The 16,487-nt window shown below is 43.0% G+C and overlaps 1 protein-coding gene across 2 annotated transcripts in view; it reads left to right on the forward strand.

The window, feature by feature from the left end:
• The window catches only part of FSTL4 (follistatin like 4), a 238,852-nt gene that overhangs the window by 131,911 nt on the left and 90,454 nt on the right, over positions 1–16,487 (forward strand). For both annotated transcript variants that reach the window (XM_009646869.2, XM_009646870.2), the window contains exon 5: positions 1,762–1,882. In XM_009646869.2, the coding sequence (XP_009645164.1) occupies positions 1,762–1,882 (121 nt within the window). The remainder of the gene's footprint in view (positions 1–1,761; positions 1,883–16,487) is intronic.

The following is a 16,487-nucleotide window of genomic DNA, read 5'->3' on the forward strand; positions in this document are numbered from 1 at the left end:
TGAACCCCCCCAGCTCCCCCAGCCGCTCCCCAGCAGCCTGGGGCTCCAGACCCCTCCCCAGCTCCGCTGCCCTTCTCTGGACACGCTCCAGCAGCCCAACGTCTTTCCTGTAGTGAGGGGCCCAAAACTGAACACAGTATTCGAGGTGCAGCGTGTTATAGTCTTAAAAGAAATTGTCTTGCCTTGTTAGGTAGCTTTGTGATTGATTTGTGTTGGCTCTTTAATTTGAAGCTCCCTGCAACTTTAAAATTCCCCCAAAGATGGGAATTTCACTGCCCATGGGTAGAGGCAGCTGAAATGAATGTGGTGCAGTGGGCTCTCGCTCTCTCTGGCTGCTGGATGAGCTGCTGCCCTGCGTTGTCTTTTTGTTTAAAAGAAAAAGAGTCTCTCGAGCGCTATAACCTCGTCTGCAAGGAAGAACTCAAGGCAGGTAACGTGCACTGCTGCAGAAGAAAAGTCATTTTTAAGACCTGAAGGGGGATCTTTAGGAGGCTCATTGCGAAGGGTTCACCGCCAAGGAGAAACTGGAATTGAGTCCCTCCAGAGAGGACAGTCCTGCGTCGGGGCAGCACCTAGCATTGGGTGATGGCGGAGATCTTTGCCCGCTTGTTTGTTCTCCACAATGGAATTGTGCTGAGCAAAAAGATGGCCCATCCCCCTCGATTTAGAGCTGCTTTGCCTCCTGGCTGCTGGCAGACCCTATCAAAGAACAGATTCCCTCCAGACCCAGCTGTGTGAAGTGCCCGTGTGGTTTTGCAGCCGTGGGTCTGCAGGGCTATTAACAACGGTGGTAATTGGAATGTTATTTCTATTTAAAGCATTAATGTATTTTAAAGCCAGATTCATAAATCTACTGAATCTGTTGCAGCTGAAGTGTTTTGTGTTGGATTTTTTTTCATGATATTAAATCAAAAGGACTAGGAAAAACTTGTCACTCTTATGAAAAGTTAATCAATTTTCAATACAAAGGTAGACAAAGGGAAATTTCCATCTTTAGAAGATTGATCTTGGAAGTTATGGTTGATCTCACTTTTATTGAACATTTTTACTTGCTAGGTGAAGGGTCATTTTTTTAGCATTATTACTTCAAATTGCTTCAATATAATGGGCCAAGACTGGAATAGTAAATAAGAGAGTCCCTGGGCTACAGCAAAAAGCTTTCCTGCCCAGAAGTTGCAACATTTCAGCAGCTTTCTTCATGTTCTACAATAAATTCAGAGAACCTAATGTTTTTGTTATGCTTAGGTCTGATTTTGGCTCTTTGCTAACTTGGATGTACGACTTCTAAAGCTCCCTTCATTTTTAACACAGAATGTGTGAAATGTTTAGAATACCTAAGAAACAAACTGTCAGGGGCTGGCAAAACACATTAGTGTTGAATACACCATCCGCTCTTGCCTGTTCCAGTCCTAAAAGCAAGGAATACGGTTTTGTCCTTACCCACAAAGGAGAGAGGAAAAGCAGACTTTCCTTTTTCCCCGTTGAATATGTATTTTTCAATACCTTTGCAAAGTGAAAATGCATTTCTGTGCTGCTGCTGAAGGAAGAGGGTCCTCACCCTCACGAGGCCATGGCCCGTGAATTGCTGCAGGCATGAGAATATCGGTAGTATCTTGATAAAAAGCAAACACGTAACAATAGGTACAATACACCTATATCTATCTCCTCAAAAGTCATTTAATGGAAAATCTGCTGGGTGAGCTAGGACGACCGACTGCAGCTTTACATTATATGTAAGTCTACCTGTTCTCTTTGTTACAGCTAATGAAGAAGGAGGACCTGGAGGATGATTTATTGGATTGTACGCTAGAAGACCTTCTCCGGTTTGATGATTACAACAACGACGGACGCTTAACCCTGCAGGAGCTCTATACAGCCTTTCGTGAGTCCCGGTGCTTTTGTCTGTCCTAGGTGTTGAAAGCATGTGAATGCCTGTGATGGCAGTGTTGTCTTCCCAGACACGGTCAGCAAAGATAATCCCTTTTTGCATTCAACCCCATGAAAATACTATGGAAGGCTTGTTTGTGAAGGTTACTGGGCTCCAAAGAGTAAGCGTGAACTAGGAGGCTGGTAAAAGTGTGGGGGGCTTACTGTTTTCTCGTGTATTTTGTTGTGCTTCTTGTTGATGGCTGCTGCTTGATGGCAGCGGAGAGATGTTGGTGAACTGGCCGGGTCTGTAGACCTGAGTATGTGGTTTCTGAGTAACCCGGAGGAAACAGGGTTGAAACCTGTCCAAATGCCTTGTAATGTGAGTTAGTTTGCTGTGGGGAAGGTGTTTTATTGACTATTTTGCCTGGAAATGACGTTTTCTGCATTTTGTTTCCATGTTAGTAAGTGGATTTTGGTGTGTAATCTCAATACATGTCTCAGCACCGTTTGCAAGGATCCCTAGCTCGCTGGGCTGCTTAAAGGGTGTGAAAAAATAAGTACTTGTGTTCTCCCATTTATCTTCATAACTTTATGTTTGTGTTTTAAGTTAAGCATTCATTGAAGTCCTTCCCTGGAAAAAGCCCATGTTGTCTCCTTCACCTGGATGATAAAAAGTTTTCTTGATGCCTGTCCTTCTGGGATCCTAAAAAAGACAGACAGACAGAAAATGGGGGTGAAGGGGGTGCAACAATCAGGATAGTGAGCTACAGAGTACCTGTATGTTCAGGTTCATCGAAGACATCGTTAATGCTCTTTAAACAAAACCAGGATTTGGCTGTTGAACTGTTGAGTGCAGGCAAAAGGCCAATAACAAGCCGGTTACCTCTTCAGCTGCATTCTCAAATCTGTGCATATGGCATTTTAAAGACAAAGTAATTGCAGTACGTCTTGATTTCACTTTTTAAACCAGGGCACCCTGCTCCAGTGCCAGCTTGGTGGGAAAAGCCTGGTGCACGTGAGAGCCACCACGTGCCCCGCAGTAGCACATTCCTCATTGATGGTCTTTGGCGAGCCACGATGTTAATTCAGAACCTTTTATTTTTGCCAAACATCCTGTTTTCTAAAGAGAGTGGTTTCTGTTTTCTTGACTTCTGGCTTTTCATTAAGAAGAAAAATTCCCAACTTTGGATAATAATGTTTAAAGTGCTTTAAAATTAGCCCCACTTGTCACCTTGGACCTGTTTGAACCTCATATGCATTTAATTCAACAGAGTACGCTCAAACCAGCAGATATACAGTAAAACATAAAACCTCATACGTTAAGAAGGCCATAAAGTGAATTAACCCAGCTATAAAGGCTTGACATGCAGTTATTTGGGAGCATATTTGGATCAATGGGTTCTCAAAGTCACAGCAACTCAAAGCTAAATTCCAGAAGTCGTTTGTATGAGTTTTTGGTTCAGTGAATTTTAAGTAGGCAATGAAAATAAGACAAGTACAAAATATTAGCCAATGATCAGAGATAGTGATCGATAAACTGCAAAAATATTGTAACAAAACCCAAGGCGTAACAATGAGTGTCTATCAAAAGGGTATTTTATACAAAGAGAATTGTTCTCCATCTGAAGCTGAAAATCAGACTTATTCTCCATTTTCTGTTTTCCCAGATCTTCGCTTTTCTCAAGAGTGGTTAATGGCTCATCAGGTTTTAATTTAAAAACAGAGTTTATTGCTTGCGACTTTAAAAATTTTGGGGACCCTGTAAGTGAACTTTAGTGCTTGGGGAAAGCGTGCCTTTTCCCTTGACTTTATTACACAATGTAAAGAAAACGTCTCAAAAATACTTCAAACACTTGGCTTAAGTGCACGCTTTGCTTTGCAGTCCTTTAAGTGTTTATGAAATTGTGCTTCGTTACGACCCAGAATTTGGCTTGCAACAGTAGTTCAAAGGTACAACATCCCGCACATATTTCATATTTGTGGCCCATTAGGGTGATCCTTTTGTTGCTTGAAATTCACCCAAGCCACTCATTTTTTTCGTGCTGGCAGCAGGCTGCGGGGATGGCTGCTCAGCAAGCCAAGGAACATAATTGCCAGAATTCAGTGACATCAGAAACTCTCAATCTAATTTATCCTCTCAAAAACTCTGTTACATCTGCTTCAGTGCACGGGTGCTCTGGTATAGTGTTGCGGTGTTGGAAAGGTTTGAAGATGACCTTGATAATGTGAAGAGCGTTCCAATTTGTTATTCTTGTGCTGCTTTAGAAGTTACATTTCATTTTAAAGAGTCTCGCGGCCTTTCTATAACTTACAGAGCCACAAAATGGTCTCTCTTTCACTCCGGGTGCGTGCCTTGCTTCCTCTTGACCCATCTTCTCTCTTCAAGACCCACAGAGATCCAAAGGGCGTTTTTGATCCCTGTCCATGTTGATTAGCTGTAAATAAATGAAAAGGGCATGGGTGAGAAGAATCCAATCTCTTACCTTTTTTGGAACGGGATTTCGCCATTACAAGCACTACCTCTACTAGGTGCTGGTTTTAATAATCATTTCTAATCAGGCTAATTATTTGCATACGCATCTAATGCACAGTTTTGGATTATGGACAGAAATAGTGGCCCTCCTACTGGCCCTATCTAATGCATCATCTTTCTTCTGATTTTCTGAAAGTGCTTTTGTTCCTGTATCCCAAGAATACACCGTTTGGGACTTTGCTTATGTGTATGGGGCTGATTAGAAATCTCTATTAACACGGGATTAAAGTGTTGCTTTTCAAATCGCATTGATCACATGTAAGTAATGTATGAGACAAATTAAATGCTCTCCTGGCAGCTCCGGCAAGAACAACTTGTAGGTATCTTCTAATTTCTCATTAATAAATTCTATTAGATAAGCAGACTCTGGACCATAGCTTTAAAAAAAAAAAAGTCATCTTTAATATGATGATCTCGAGATTTTCACATTCCAAAAATAGAGTGCTAGGAAGTACATCTGTCTGTTGTCTTTTCTTTATGTTGTCACAAAGATTCAATAAATGAGTAATAAATGAAAGGCTTAGTTGTCATAAGAGCTAAAGCAGAGCATGCATCTAATTAATCGGCATAGAGATAGTCTGGTGAATTGGCAAGCACATCACCCAGCTGAGTCATGCTTTAAATATGCTCAGCCGAGTGATTCTTGGATATAACTTCTGGAACAGTGTCTGACTGGAGGTCATTAGAATTAGGCATGTCACTTCTGTCATTCCTGTTGTCTTCCCTAATGGGAAAGTAGCAGTTTGGCAGATGCGGAAGCCTAGCCAAAGGAAAAAAAAAATAAAAAAATCAGTGTAATCTTCTAGATCTATATTATCATCAATGTGGACAGGTCAATTTGTAATACAAATATGTCGAAGAGAGGGAAAACATGTATTCCATCAAAATGGCTTTATCTTGTCAACATTGTTTAGGTAATAAGTTATTAACCCTATGATAAAACCCCCTTAAATGCCAGCTCATTGCCAATTAGAGCGTTCTCCTAACCAGCCTCTGCTTCTCGCAGCTTGCCTTTGCATTTCATTATGTTTCTGAAAGTTCCAAAAAGGTCTTTTGTGAGCATCTTTGCTACCTCACAGCAGCTCTTCCCCATAGGTCACATTGGGTTTAGAAAGCAACTGAGGCTGCATAAAAGACCAGGAGTATTTCACCAGGTCAGGTTAGAAATTATACCCCAAGATAATTTCCCCATCTCGACGCCGTCGTGGCTCACCGAGGTTGCGTGTGTGCCCTGCGCTTCCCCGTGCGGCTCTTGATGGCTGCCATATCACACAGTTTCTAGTGGCTCTTCAGTGACATTTTGAGATCCTTGGTGTCATATCTGGACCAGGCAGTTTGAAAGAAAAATACCGAATTGTTCTTTTTCAGTCCAGTTGTTACTTCCCAAGCACTTATGTCCATACGCTGCGTGTAGACAGACAATTGCTGTTTCTCTAAAATGAGAGATATGTTAACATCTATGGATATGTTATTACCTAAAGAACAAAAATATTGTTTAGAAGGAGCAGGAACGAATGCAGAAGAGGCTACAGGTTCAATGTGCTCTGCTCTTAAACTTCCTCTTATAATGCTGTTCATACTCTTTTAAAGGAGTTTGCTTTCTTCCCTGATTGTGTTCTAGTTCAGATTTTCCTTTTTCACCTGTCGTTAATGTTTCTCAAAAAGGCACGATGGAGAAATATGAAAGTGGGATATATATACACACAGACGCTTGCAGCGGGAGGTCAGGGAGATGATGGATGACAGCCGGGGAGGGCGGATGGCAGCAGCCCATGGCATGGACCCAACTCCTGGGGCTTTCCCACCGCTGCAGCTGGGAACTGGGAAACCACAGAGAAGGGTGAATTTGAGTGAACTGGGTGAAAAAATTAATCTGGAGCCTGGGCTGGGCATGGGTGTTGGATAAATCACTGCCAATGCAGAGAAGCAGCGTTGGATTGGCTCCAGATTTACTGCAGCAATCCTAAAATCTCTGGGAGCTGTATTCCCCACCAGGCAATGCAACCGCGCAGCATGGAGGGGCCAAGTTGGCATCCTCTGGAGGCTCATTAGAAATGCAGAGTAGAAAATGGATTTATTTTTGAGGAGTGCATCTTTCTGGTTCACTGGAAACTACTTTAGGGCAGGGCGTTGTAACTGTCCCAAAAGCACGGAGATTGATGCTTGCCAGGGAAAAGCCAAGCTCTACCTTGAGGAAGAGGGAACAAAACCTAAAAAGGGGCTGTTGAGTCAAGCGGGAGAGGGAGCTGTTGAGTGAGGGAGGAAACTTTCGGAAATGTAACTATTCTTGATAGACATCTCATCTTAAGGAAGGTGATAAATAAATTCTGTGTGAGGAAAATAAATACTCGTATTTGGAAAACTATGTCCATAATATATGTACTCCACGTACACCTGGCAAGCCCACTGTTCCGGCAGAAATTGCATCTCTAAATTCCATGACCAGATGCAGCGTTTACTCACATCTTTACAAATTCGTTCTCCTCGACAGCATGGCACGTAGGGTTGGGTATTTGTTACTGCTACCTTCCAGCCAGATTGGTCAAGCCCGGTTAATTATATTGGACAACTATATTGTGAGATAAAATGTTTTGCTTGAGGTGTTCTCTTAAGCAATGTTGTAGCAACAGTTATCCGCAGGATCAAATCACAGTCCTAAAATATTGACAATTTGTGCACCGCGCTCTTGCCTCTTCAGCCGTAATCTCCCTGGTATGTGATTTTTCTTTCATGTTGCTGCAGATATCGGTACAAACTTGGAAATAATTCATTAGCTTACCAACATCGATTTGCTTCTCCTGTGAGTGATGCGATATCTAAACTTCAAACACGTCTTGGCAAGCAGGGGAGCGCTGGCCTCTCCTTTTGGTTTAAGGCAGTGTTAGAGGTGATGTGAACTACTCAGGAAAGAAATGAGGTTTCCTTCAGTTGGCCAAAGCATCTGATTCCTGCTTGCCTTGAGGAATGATGGGCAGCCGCGTTACTGAGGAAAATGGCAACTTATTGGGCGTTTTCTGGAATGATGAATTTAATAGTGCAATCTCATAGCAAAAACAAACCTAAAAGTTAAAAATCAAGCAAAAAGCAGAAATTTGAAACTATTCAGCTGATTTCTGTAGCTGATGCAGGCTGGCTGAGTAGAGATGATGGGGGAAAACCAACAAGCGTTCAAGTCGCTGCAGCAGTGTTTAGTAACCAGCGTCTCTGCAGCCAAGCTGGGATCCTGCACTGGGATTTTAGGCTTTATCTGGACCGAGCCGGCAGCGTTGGGCTGTAGGTGGATGCAGCAGCTCAGCAAAGGGGAGGTACAGAAGCCAGCGCCTGGGGGCTGGTGCCCGTGCTCCAGCGCAGGGCTGAGCTCTGGGTGTGCGCTTGAGGTCGGGGGTGCCTTTGAGCAGCTCTCGGGATCTCCCTGCTCAGTAAGTTCTGATCTTGTAGATCATCTTCAGAAGCCCCTAACTCCTCGCCTTGCTCATAAATGGAGTGTAGGATGCCTGGCTTGAACACTAGGAATGATCCTGTTGCACCACCTGGAAATGTAATTTTTGACTGGTAGGATGCCTCAGCTGGGGATGTCTGGGTGAGTTCAACCTTACTCCATTTTAATGGGCAGGTAATTTTTAAATATGGAAAATTTTCTTGCTTTGATTTTCTTTTTTTTTTTTTTCCTCCTCCCTTGCTATCAAAGAAATGTGTTCTGCAAATAAGGTGGTTTCTTTTTCTCTCTTTTTTAAAGCTCTCTTCATTGTGAAAATCTTCAGTTCTGAGCTTCAGGTCTTACACCTAGCGCTGGGCTCCGGCAAAGTGCCCTGCACTGTTGGCAGTTCTACCAAACAGCGGCCAGGGGCAGGGGTTGGGGTGTATTCTCAGTTGTTTGCTGCATTTTGAACAAAGTAAAAGGCATTTTCTCAGAGGAAAAAAAAAAAACCAGAATTAAGTTGTAATGAGAAAGACAAATTTATTCTAAGTAAAAATGGTTCAAATGCTTTGTAAAATATATTCCAGAGAAAAAAATAAGAATGCTCAGATAGGAAAATATACATTGCGTGTGGATACATCTTCAACAGTGGAAAGAGGGACATGGTTTTGCCTTAGGCCAAAAAAGGGAATGTTTCCATGTTGATCAATTAATTCACCTAACCACGTTTGCTCTTCAGTTTAGTACTCCGCTTACTCTTTACATTTTGGCGTTACGATTCAACAAAGTCTCCTGAAAAAAATTTTGGCAGAATTAATGGCAAACCTAGACATGGTTGAAGTTATTGTGGCTTCATGCTTTTTGGTCAAGAGTTGCTGTCCAGACTTTTTCAGGAAAAGACAGAGTATTTGGTGCCGTTTCTTTCTGCGCGGACTCATCAGTTGCACACCGGAACCGGTGCACTCGAGCATGAATTGCCAAACTCTGGTAGTTTTTCAAATACCTCTCATTTCAAAAGATACCATGTGTAAATTGTCAATGAGCTTGATACGTAACGACTGAATAAGAGAAAATGAACTAATTACACGTTGTTATTGGAAATCTATTGTCTACAAATTGCAAAGAAAACTCACTCGAATACAATGTACTGGTGATTTTAAAATGCTTTTCAGGGTGCATCGATTTGTTAATCTTGGTTTTAAATGCCAGAATTTGCAATGTGGAGTAGTGCTTCAGAGGTGATGTAGTACGAACCATATCAAATGTCTACACGCACTCTTGCAGGAGTAGAATATTTAAATATTTATAAGTACTTACGAGTGACTCACTGGCGCATAAAACCAGGCAAATACCATTTCTCAAAAAATTATTTGATCCATACTGGCAATGTTCACTGAAGTAAATTCACAGACACAAATAATAGTATTTTCGGTTGCTTGCAGACACAAAATCACGTCAGTGAACAGCAAATACAAATTTTGGTGAGATCATAAAATGGCTGACAGCCCTAGACATACATGTGCACCTTCAGAGCACACAGCTAGAGATCTAAAGAGTACAATTTGCTTTTTCGGTGAGCTGGGAGCATGGAATTGGAGGCTTTCCTAGGGCTTCGTTCTGGTCTTGCAAAAGCAGATGCCATTTCTGAAAATTGGATCCAAACTTTCTACGTCGCATTTATGTTTATTTTTTTCGGCCAAAGTCTGTCTTTCTGAGGAATTTGTGAAGTAAATGCAGCATAGTTATGAAGCAAAAATGTCTTTTCGTTAAAAATGGGGAAAATCATAGTTAAAATGCATAGGCTTTTACACGAAGTCAAAGGCGTGATACGGTAGCATCCTGGACAGGTTTTCCTAGAACTGGTTTTATTATGTACGGACTGGAACATCTTAGCTGCAGTTTTCCTCTTGTTTCTTGTTTTCTCTACCTATTTTTCCTAGTAGGTAATAGCTAAAGTCATAGTTCTCTTTTGAAATCTGCCTTCACCTAAGGAAAGCTGCTGTGGATGTTCTCTCTCTTTGCCCTTTCAGGCATCTCATGGATGCTTTGAATCACTTCCCCACCTACGTGCTCTTCATCTTTTCTTCAACCAGTTTAGCAGATCCGTAGCTTTTAAGGCCAAAACTGCTCCTTAATGTATCAGAAAAAGTCTTATCTGACATCTGTCTCGGACACATCTGCTGCAGCTACCGCTCCCAACTGATGTTGCATTTGTCTTGGGTATCTCATGGTGCATTTGGGGTTTGGTGCCACCAGCATCAGTGCAGAGGGCAGAATCTCCCACGTGCCCATATTGCCTTTCCCTGCCATCCAGGCAGAGATCACGCTGGTCTTTGGCTGCCGTTGTGTGTGTTGTCACTTGCTGGCCCTTTTCCCTGCTAAAGGTGGGGATAGGATTAGTTACCTTGTCTGGTTTTCATTTTATGGCTCTGCCCTGCATTCCTTGTTCCTGGGGATGTGGTCAATGTGTTACATAAAACTGAATACGTGGTTATATTAAAACATTTTATTGGGCATGGGTGCGGGTTGCTACCCAACCCCAAAAGCTCCGTATCAGTCCTGCCTTCCACTCCATCGCTCTCTGGTGTCTGTAGCGTCAGCTGGGATTTCTGTGTTTTTTCCAGATCTCAATGGAGATGTTGAACAGATTTGGGCTTTGGATAACTCTTCATGCGCCACTGCTGGAAATGGCCACGTTTGAGTGGTCCCCTCTGAGAAATGCTTTTTGCGATCTGTCTGTCAGCCAGTTCTTAGTTCATTTAGCTCGTGCTTTATTGGTAATGTACAGCACTACAGAGCTGCAGTGCTAATTTTTTAATCAAAATGCCAGAGCAGCCATCAGAAAATTACCAAGTACAGTACAGATCCCCAGTGCAATGATACGATTTATGTAGAGCCGCAGCTGAGATGTTTTTATTTCATGTTCTTCACAGGAGAAAATCTCCTTGACAAATCCAGGATGTCCAGATAGAAACTGAAAAAAAATAGCAGTAGGGAATTGAATAAGCTGAACTCAAAGGTTGGTTCTGCTTTAATACTTCCCAAAAGAATAAAAAAAAAAAGGTGCTAGCCTGTAGAGAAAAGTAAAAAAAGCTTTGGAGATGCTTCAGTGGCATCAGGATTTGAGGTGAAACTCAGCTGTTGCCGATGTCTGTCTTTAGCACCATCATAAAAAGCTCATTCTCAAGTTTCTTGATGATCAAAACTTCAGAAAGAACATCAAGAACCATCAATGGAAATAAATAACTTGGAGCTCAGGCCTGCCGTGCCTCCAAAGCACCGCTTCTGCCCTCACATTCTCGCTCTGCAGTATATAAAATGCAGCTGCAGAATTTTTGTTTCTCTTTCTGCAAACCAGCAAGTATGGGTCCCACTGAACTTACGCTTTAAGCCACGCTTAGATCCTGGATCTTTCACCACAGTCCATATGCTGACACCCCAGCAGTATTATTAGAAACTTCCTGCCCAGAGAAGTAATTTGGGACCATGATTTACCAAAGAGAAATGTGCTGAGTGTGCATGGCTTTTTTTCTTTGTGTTTGTCATTCTGTTCATCGTGCAAACCTGGATAACGTGGTAGAAAAGGGGGTCATGGGTACCCCCTGGACACTGAAGGGCATTTGGAGCAGTGTCCTGCACTGTGGCCCACGGAAACCTGGCACCGGTTTGCAGCACTGTGCACCACAGCCCCCAAATCTGCTGGAGTGGTGGTGGGACAGAACAGGGAGTGGGAATGAGCTAATTTCAAAGCAAAGCACCAAAAAAGGAGCAGGGTGGAACAGGAGCACATTCTTTGATGGAACTGGAGAATGGTGTGCTGCTGCTCAGCATCTTCCCCAAAATCTGGTGTTTTACGTGCCCAGGTGAGGGTTCCTCTAGAGGATGGTTACTCATTTGTGGGTATAAGTCTGCATGTAAAGTTATAATTTCCTGCAGTTTACAGCAATGAAGTTAAAAATGAACCATCCAGCAGCAGGGCCTGACTGGCAAGATGGGAATCAGCATTGCCGGGCTGATGCCTGCCAACTTCTCCATCCCCTCTGAACTTACGCTGCGAGGTCCTGCTGCATCAGAAGCAACAAATCGTGTTTCTTACGTACCTCGTTTCCTTACGAGTCTTAGGAATGCTGATGTGTTTTTCTTTCATATGCTAGTCCTGCAGAGAAAGACTGGGGTTGCCTGTTGAGGACACCTTGGCTGAGGTGGGAGGCATGGACCTCCCTGTCCTGCACAGCTCCGTGTGGCAGGGCAACCCAGATTCATGACTAGACCAAACCGGATGGAACCAAAACTCCTTTTTCTGCCCTAAAAACCCAAACAAGAGCATGGCAGCCCTGACATCTGTAGCTGATATGCAAGCTTCGCTTGATAGGGTTTATATTCCTGTAGGAGCTGGAGGCAAAGTTGTTTCAGAAGTAGTGATAACATCTGGTTGCATTTGGTCATTACTGATATCAGAGGCTGTTGGCTTCAATCTTTTCTCTTCAGGGGACTGCAGCTTATTGTAGCAACAAAAAAAGCTCTGTGCCAGCTTCCCCTGCAGTAAACATCGTAAAAGTCTGCTCTGTCCATCTTTAATTCGTGTAACATGGTGGTAGCCACCGAAATCATCTCCGGCCCCGGAGACAAGTCCATTTGATAATTTACAGGCTTAAGAAGGTATAAAATAGGCATGGGTTCCGATTGTTTTAGAGAGTGCATCTCCACTTATTTTAACACTAATTATTATTGGTTTATTTTCACCATTAATCTATATTCAGTGCAGTATAAACCATGAAAAATACATGCATGTCTCCGAGGTGGACTGGTTTGGAGTCTGCTGTGAGGTGTAATGCATCTTTTGGCAGGGCTAATAGAGCTGTTTTGCTTTAATGCAGTTTACTAACCAATCATTGGCTAAAATATGAGATGTGTATGAGTCTAAATTTGTTACAGAATTGCTATTATCCTCTTTATTTTGTTTTAAGATGTATTTTTATGAACCCATTCACTCCAAGTCAGGCAAGATACATTCGTGGAAGGAATCCAATATGTTAATTGGTATTTATTGAATACTTCAGTGTAATGTGATGAACAGGCACCGTGGATTGTAATTAATACATTGACATCTAACGACTATAGCTGAATGGAAGATGAAAGCAATTTATAACGGGCATAGCATGCATTCATCTTGCAGTGCTACGTGGGCACCCACCAAGTCAAATAGCTTTCAGAGAGAGTGGAAATGCATTTTCTTTGCCAGACGGGAATTTTGTGGCAGTAGCAAAACGCGCTGCCAGGTGCTCTAGGACACAGAAGAACAAATTCGGCTGCTGCTGTCCAGGTGAGCGCTGCTGGCGTCTCTTGCACTCCCCTTCCACATTTCCCTTACCCGGCACCCTTGCTGACTTAAATTCGTGAAAGCAAGTGCGTTGGCTGGAGGGATTTGGCTTGGAAAATAGTTTTCTCCTTTCTTAAATAGAGTGAGAGTAACCTGCTTACTCCTTGGATGCATTAGCACAGGTGGCCTCTTGAACGCGGTGCATTAAACAAATTATATGAACTGCAAATAATATGGTTTGTGTTCTAGCGCGTAAACAGGGCTTCAGCAAATGGCTAAACCAATGGCAAAAAGCAGCTTTTCAGCTTTCCCTTTTCCAGCCCCGCAACGAGGCACTAATACAATTATGTCAAGTACGTTGAGCAGGTAGAAGTAATGAACTGTTGGATTCCTCTTCTGTGAGAGCTCTTTAACAGAGGACGTCAGGGAATAAAAGATTTTCCCTGCAATAGGCATCATGTGTCCAAGAGCTTTAAAAAATAAAAAATGAGTGGCAGGTTAGCTTCATTCTTCTGGCTCCTGGGAGAAGACCAGCAGCTCCAAGAGATCACTGATCAGCTCTCCTTTTGTTAAACATTAGGCTGGGGAAGACTTGGCAGGTGTAATTTCCTTTAAGGAGAAAGCAAGAAGGAAGGGGAAAGGAAAGCTGGGGGACTCGGTACCGCATCGTACCGAGCCATCACTTTAATCCTCCGGTGTGGCGACTCTCTAAGTTGCAGATCTTCTATCAGGCTTTGCAAGCGTTCTTCTGCCCGCGAAACAAAATGTGTTTCAATAAGTGTAAATTGTTCCACTAATTTCCTATAATAAAAGAAACTTTGAAGAAAAGCAACAGGGCGAGTGGGCGAAGCAATTTCATTACGTGTCTGTTGTCAGCGCGCTGGATAATTTACTCTGAGGATTAGATACAAATTGTTCGTGGAAGAGGTTGAAATATCTGATGAAGCAGTTATGCTTCTCGTGGGAACGGTTGGTTTCCTATCGTTATTATTGCTGTTGTTGTTGTTATTAGCTTTTGTGGACGGTGCCCCACAGGAGCTGGATAGAGAGACCCAACTAACTTCAAATTGGCTTCAAAAGTTGTCAGATGAAAACCATTTTAAGTCGCTTGAAAATAAGAGGTTTGATTCAGTGCGGTGGAGGTGACTGGTGCTGGGCTGCGCAAGCAGCTGCATAAACGGTACAGGTGTTAGAACAGCAGGAGCGAGATAGCGGAGGTGTTATCTGAGCCTTGCAATTATCTTGTGAGGAATTACCTAATAACGAGTCAGACTAAGCGGGGTGATTTTGCTGTGCTGAAGTGTTCCTTCGTTAGTCATCTGGGTGGGTTTGCTGTCGGGAGCCCCCGTGAGCCCCGGGTTACCCGGGGGCTGTGCTGCTGGACCTGGCTGACGTGCCCAGCGCTCCGTCTCCAGTAAACCCAGTGGTGGCCGACTTTGAAGTATGGTATTTCTTGTAAATCTCTTCTCGCTTGTATTGAATTTGTGTAGGAAATGCAAACTCTGCATACTCTGATGGTATTTGCCTCTTCCAGGTCTAACCTCTGGCTATCTAATCCCCCTCACATAGGCCTGTAACCTTAATCATCTTTAAAAAGCTCATTTACTTTTGGTATGATTGCTGCTGTGTCACAACACACCTATCCATAAATATTTGTGGCCTCTGGTGCTGAGAAACCTCCTTTCCATCCATTTCTTCTGCCCACTCCATAAAATTGCCAAGACATCTCTCACTGGGGCAGCCGGCCTCATAAATAAATAAACAAACCACTGACAGCCCTGGAGGGAAAACAGCACGAGGAATAAAGGAAACTGCTAATTTTATATATATTTTTTTTAATCCCTCCCTGCCTTTAGCAGGCTAATAAAGTCCAGTAGCAAGGAGCCCACATGCCTCCCCGCCCCGACGTCTTGCTTGGCTGGCTTTCTCTTCTCAATTAACTCCCTTTTTTTTTTCCATACCTGCCTCTTTCTACTCTGGTGGAAATAAAAGGAAAGGTTTTCAAAGGAAGACATGGGAGGAATGTGAACAGCTCCCATTTTGGGAAATTAAGGGATTTCTAAGCCTCCTCCTTGCATACCTCTTGAAAAAAAATTGACTATCGGTGTCTAAGAGATGTTTTGAGGACTTTTTTTTGATGCTTAGAAAATATTCTGTGTCAATAGCAGATGAGTCTCAGCTGTCAGGGGCCATAGCATCTCTTTTCAATTTGCAGACACTGAAAATCTGGAAAGTGCAATGGTAATTTATGTCTCTTGTCTCACAGATCTCTTTCTAACCAGAGTGAGAAAGAACCCATTTCTTCACCGTTTAAACCCTTCCTAACCATATCTGTTGCAGGACTCACCATGTCCTCCTCCTCCTCTGGGCATGGGCAGTCTCCAATGTCCCTGTCCTCTCCAGAGCAGAAAGAAATGCGTTGCTACAATACATGGGAAAGATGGCGAATTTACTCATTCCTGTGCTACAGACTTCTTAGACGTGCCCACGTCGGCGTTAGTTCCTGATGTCATAGCAGGTGGAGGTGTGGGAATAACGGTGTGGCTCTGTCGGAACGCGTTGGGTGTCGCGAGCTCTGCTGTTTCTACAAAAGGGTGCTGGCAGGAGGTGTCCGTGCTCTGGCTCCCTGCCATGATAATCCTTCATGAGTTTCTTTTCTCTTAATTTGGTGGGCAGTAAGTCAAGAACTACACCCGGACTTTGGGTGGTGTAATCTTCTTATACCTACTCATCACATTGGTAGGGTGTCCAGTGCTGGCTGGTGGTAGCTGTGTGGAAATGTCCCTGCCAAGTAACGGGGTCTTCCTTATCGGCGGATTAATTTGGGTGAGCTGTAGCTATGGGAGTGGTGTTCCCTTGGCAGAGGACGTCTCCTCTACCAGGCGAAGGAGAGAATCATCCATATATTAGAAACAGTATTCACAATTTTATATGCTCGAACAATGTTACAGTGTCAACATCAGAATCTTGTCAGATCACAGGGTTTTAGTTAAATCAGAACGACAGGAAATTTCTTTGGGTTTTACCCATCTTCTGAAGAAATTGGTTAGAGTCTGAGTTTGTAGAGCAAACACATCAAAATGAGTTTGAAGAACTCTGGAAATAGAAGACCTACATAGGTAACTTCCCTGCAATTTCCTTCTATTATTAAGATCTAATTCTAAAATTGCCTGTGAATTACGACTGGGAATCTCCCGTTACGCTACCCAAGAAATATGTTGGTCTTCATCTCTTTGTGAACGCTTTTTCAATTATTTTTTTTTTCTTTTTTACTACGCTCAGCAAAGGGACTGATGACTCCTCTGTCATAACTACTTACAGGCGGCTTGCATTTCAAGTGAGCCTAA

Source organism: Egretta garzetta, unplaced genomic scaffold, assembly GCF_000687185.1.
Source record: "Egretta garzetta isolate BGI_Z169 unplaced genomic scaffold, ASM68718v1 scaffold439, whole genome shotgun sequence".
In the NCBI taxonomy this organism is placed as follows: Eukaryota; Metazoa; Chordata; class Aves; order Pelecaniformes; family Ardeidae; genus Egretta; species Egretta garzetta.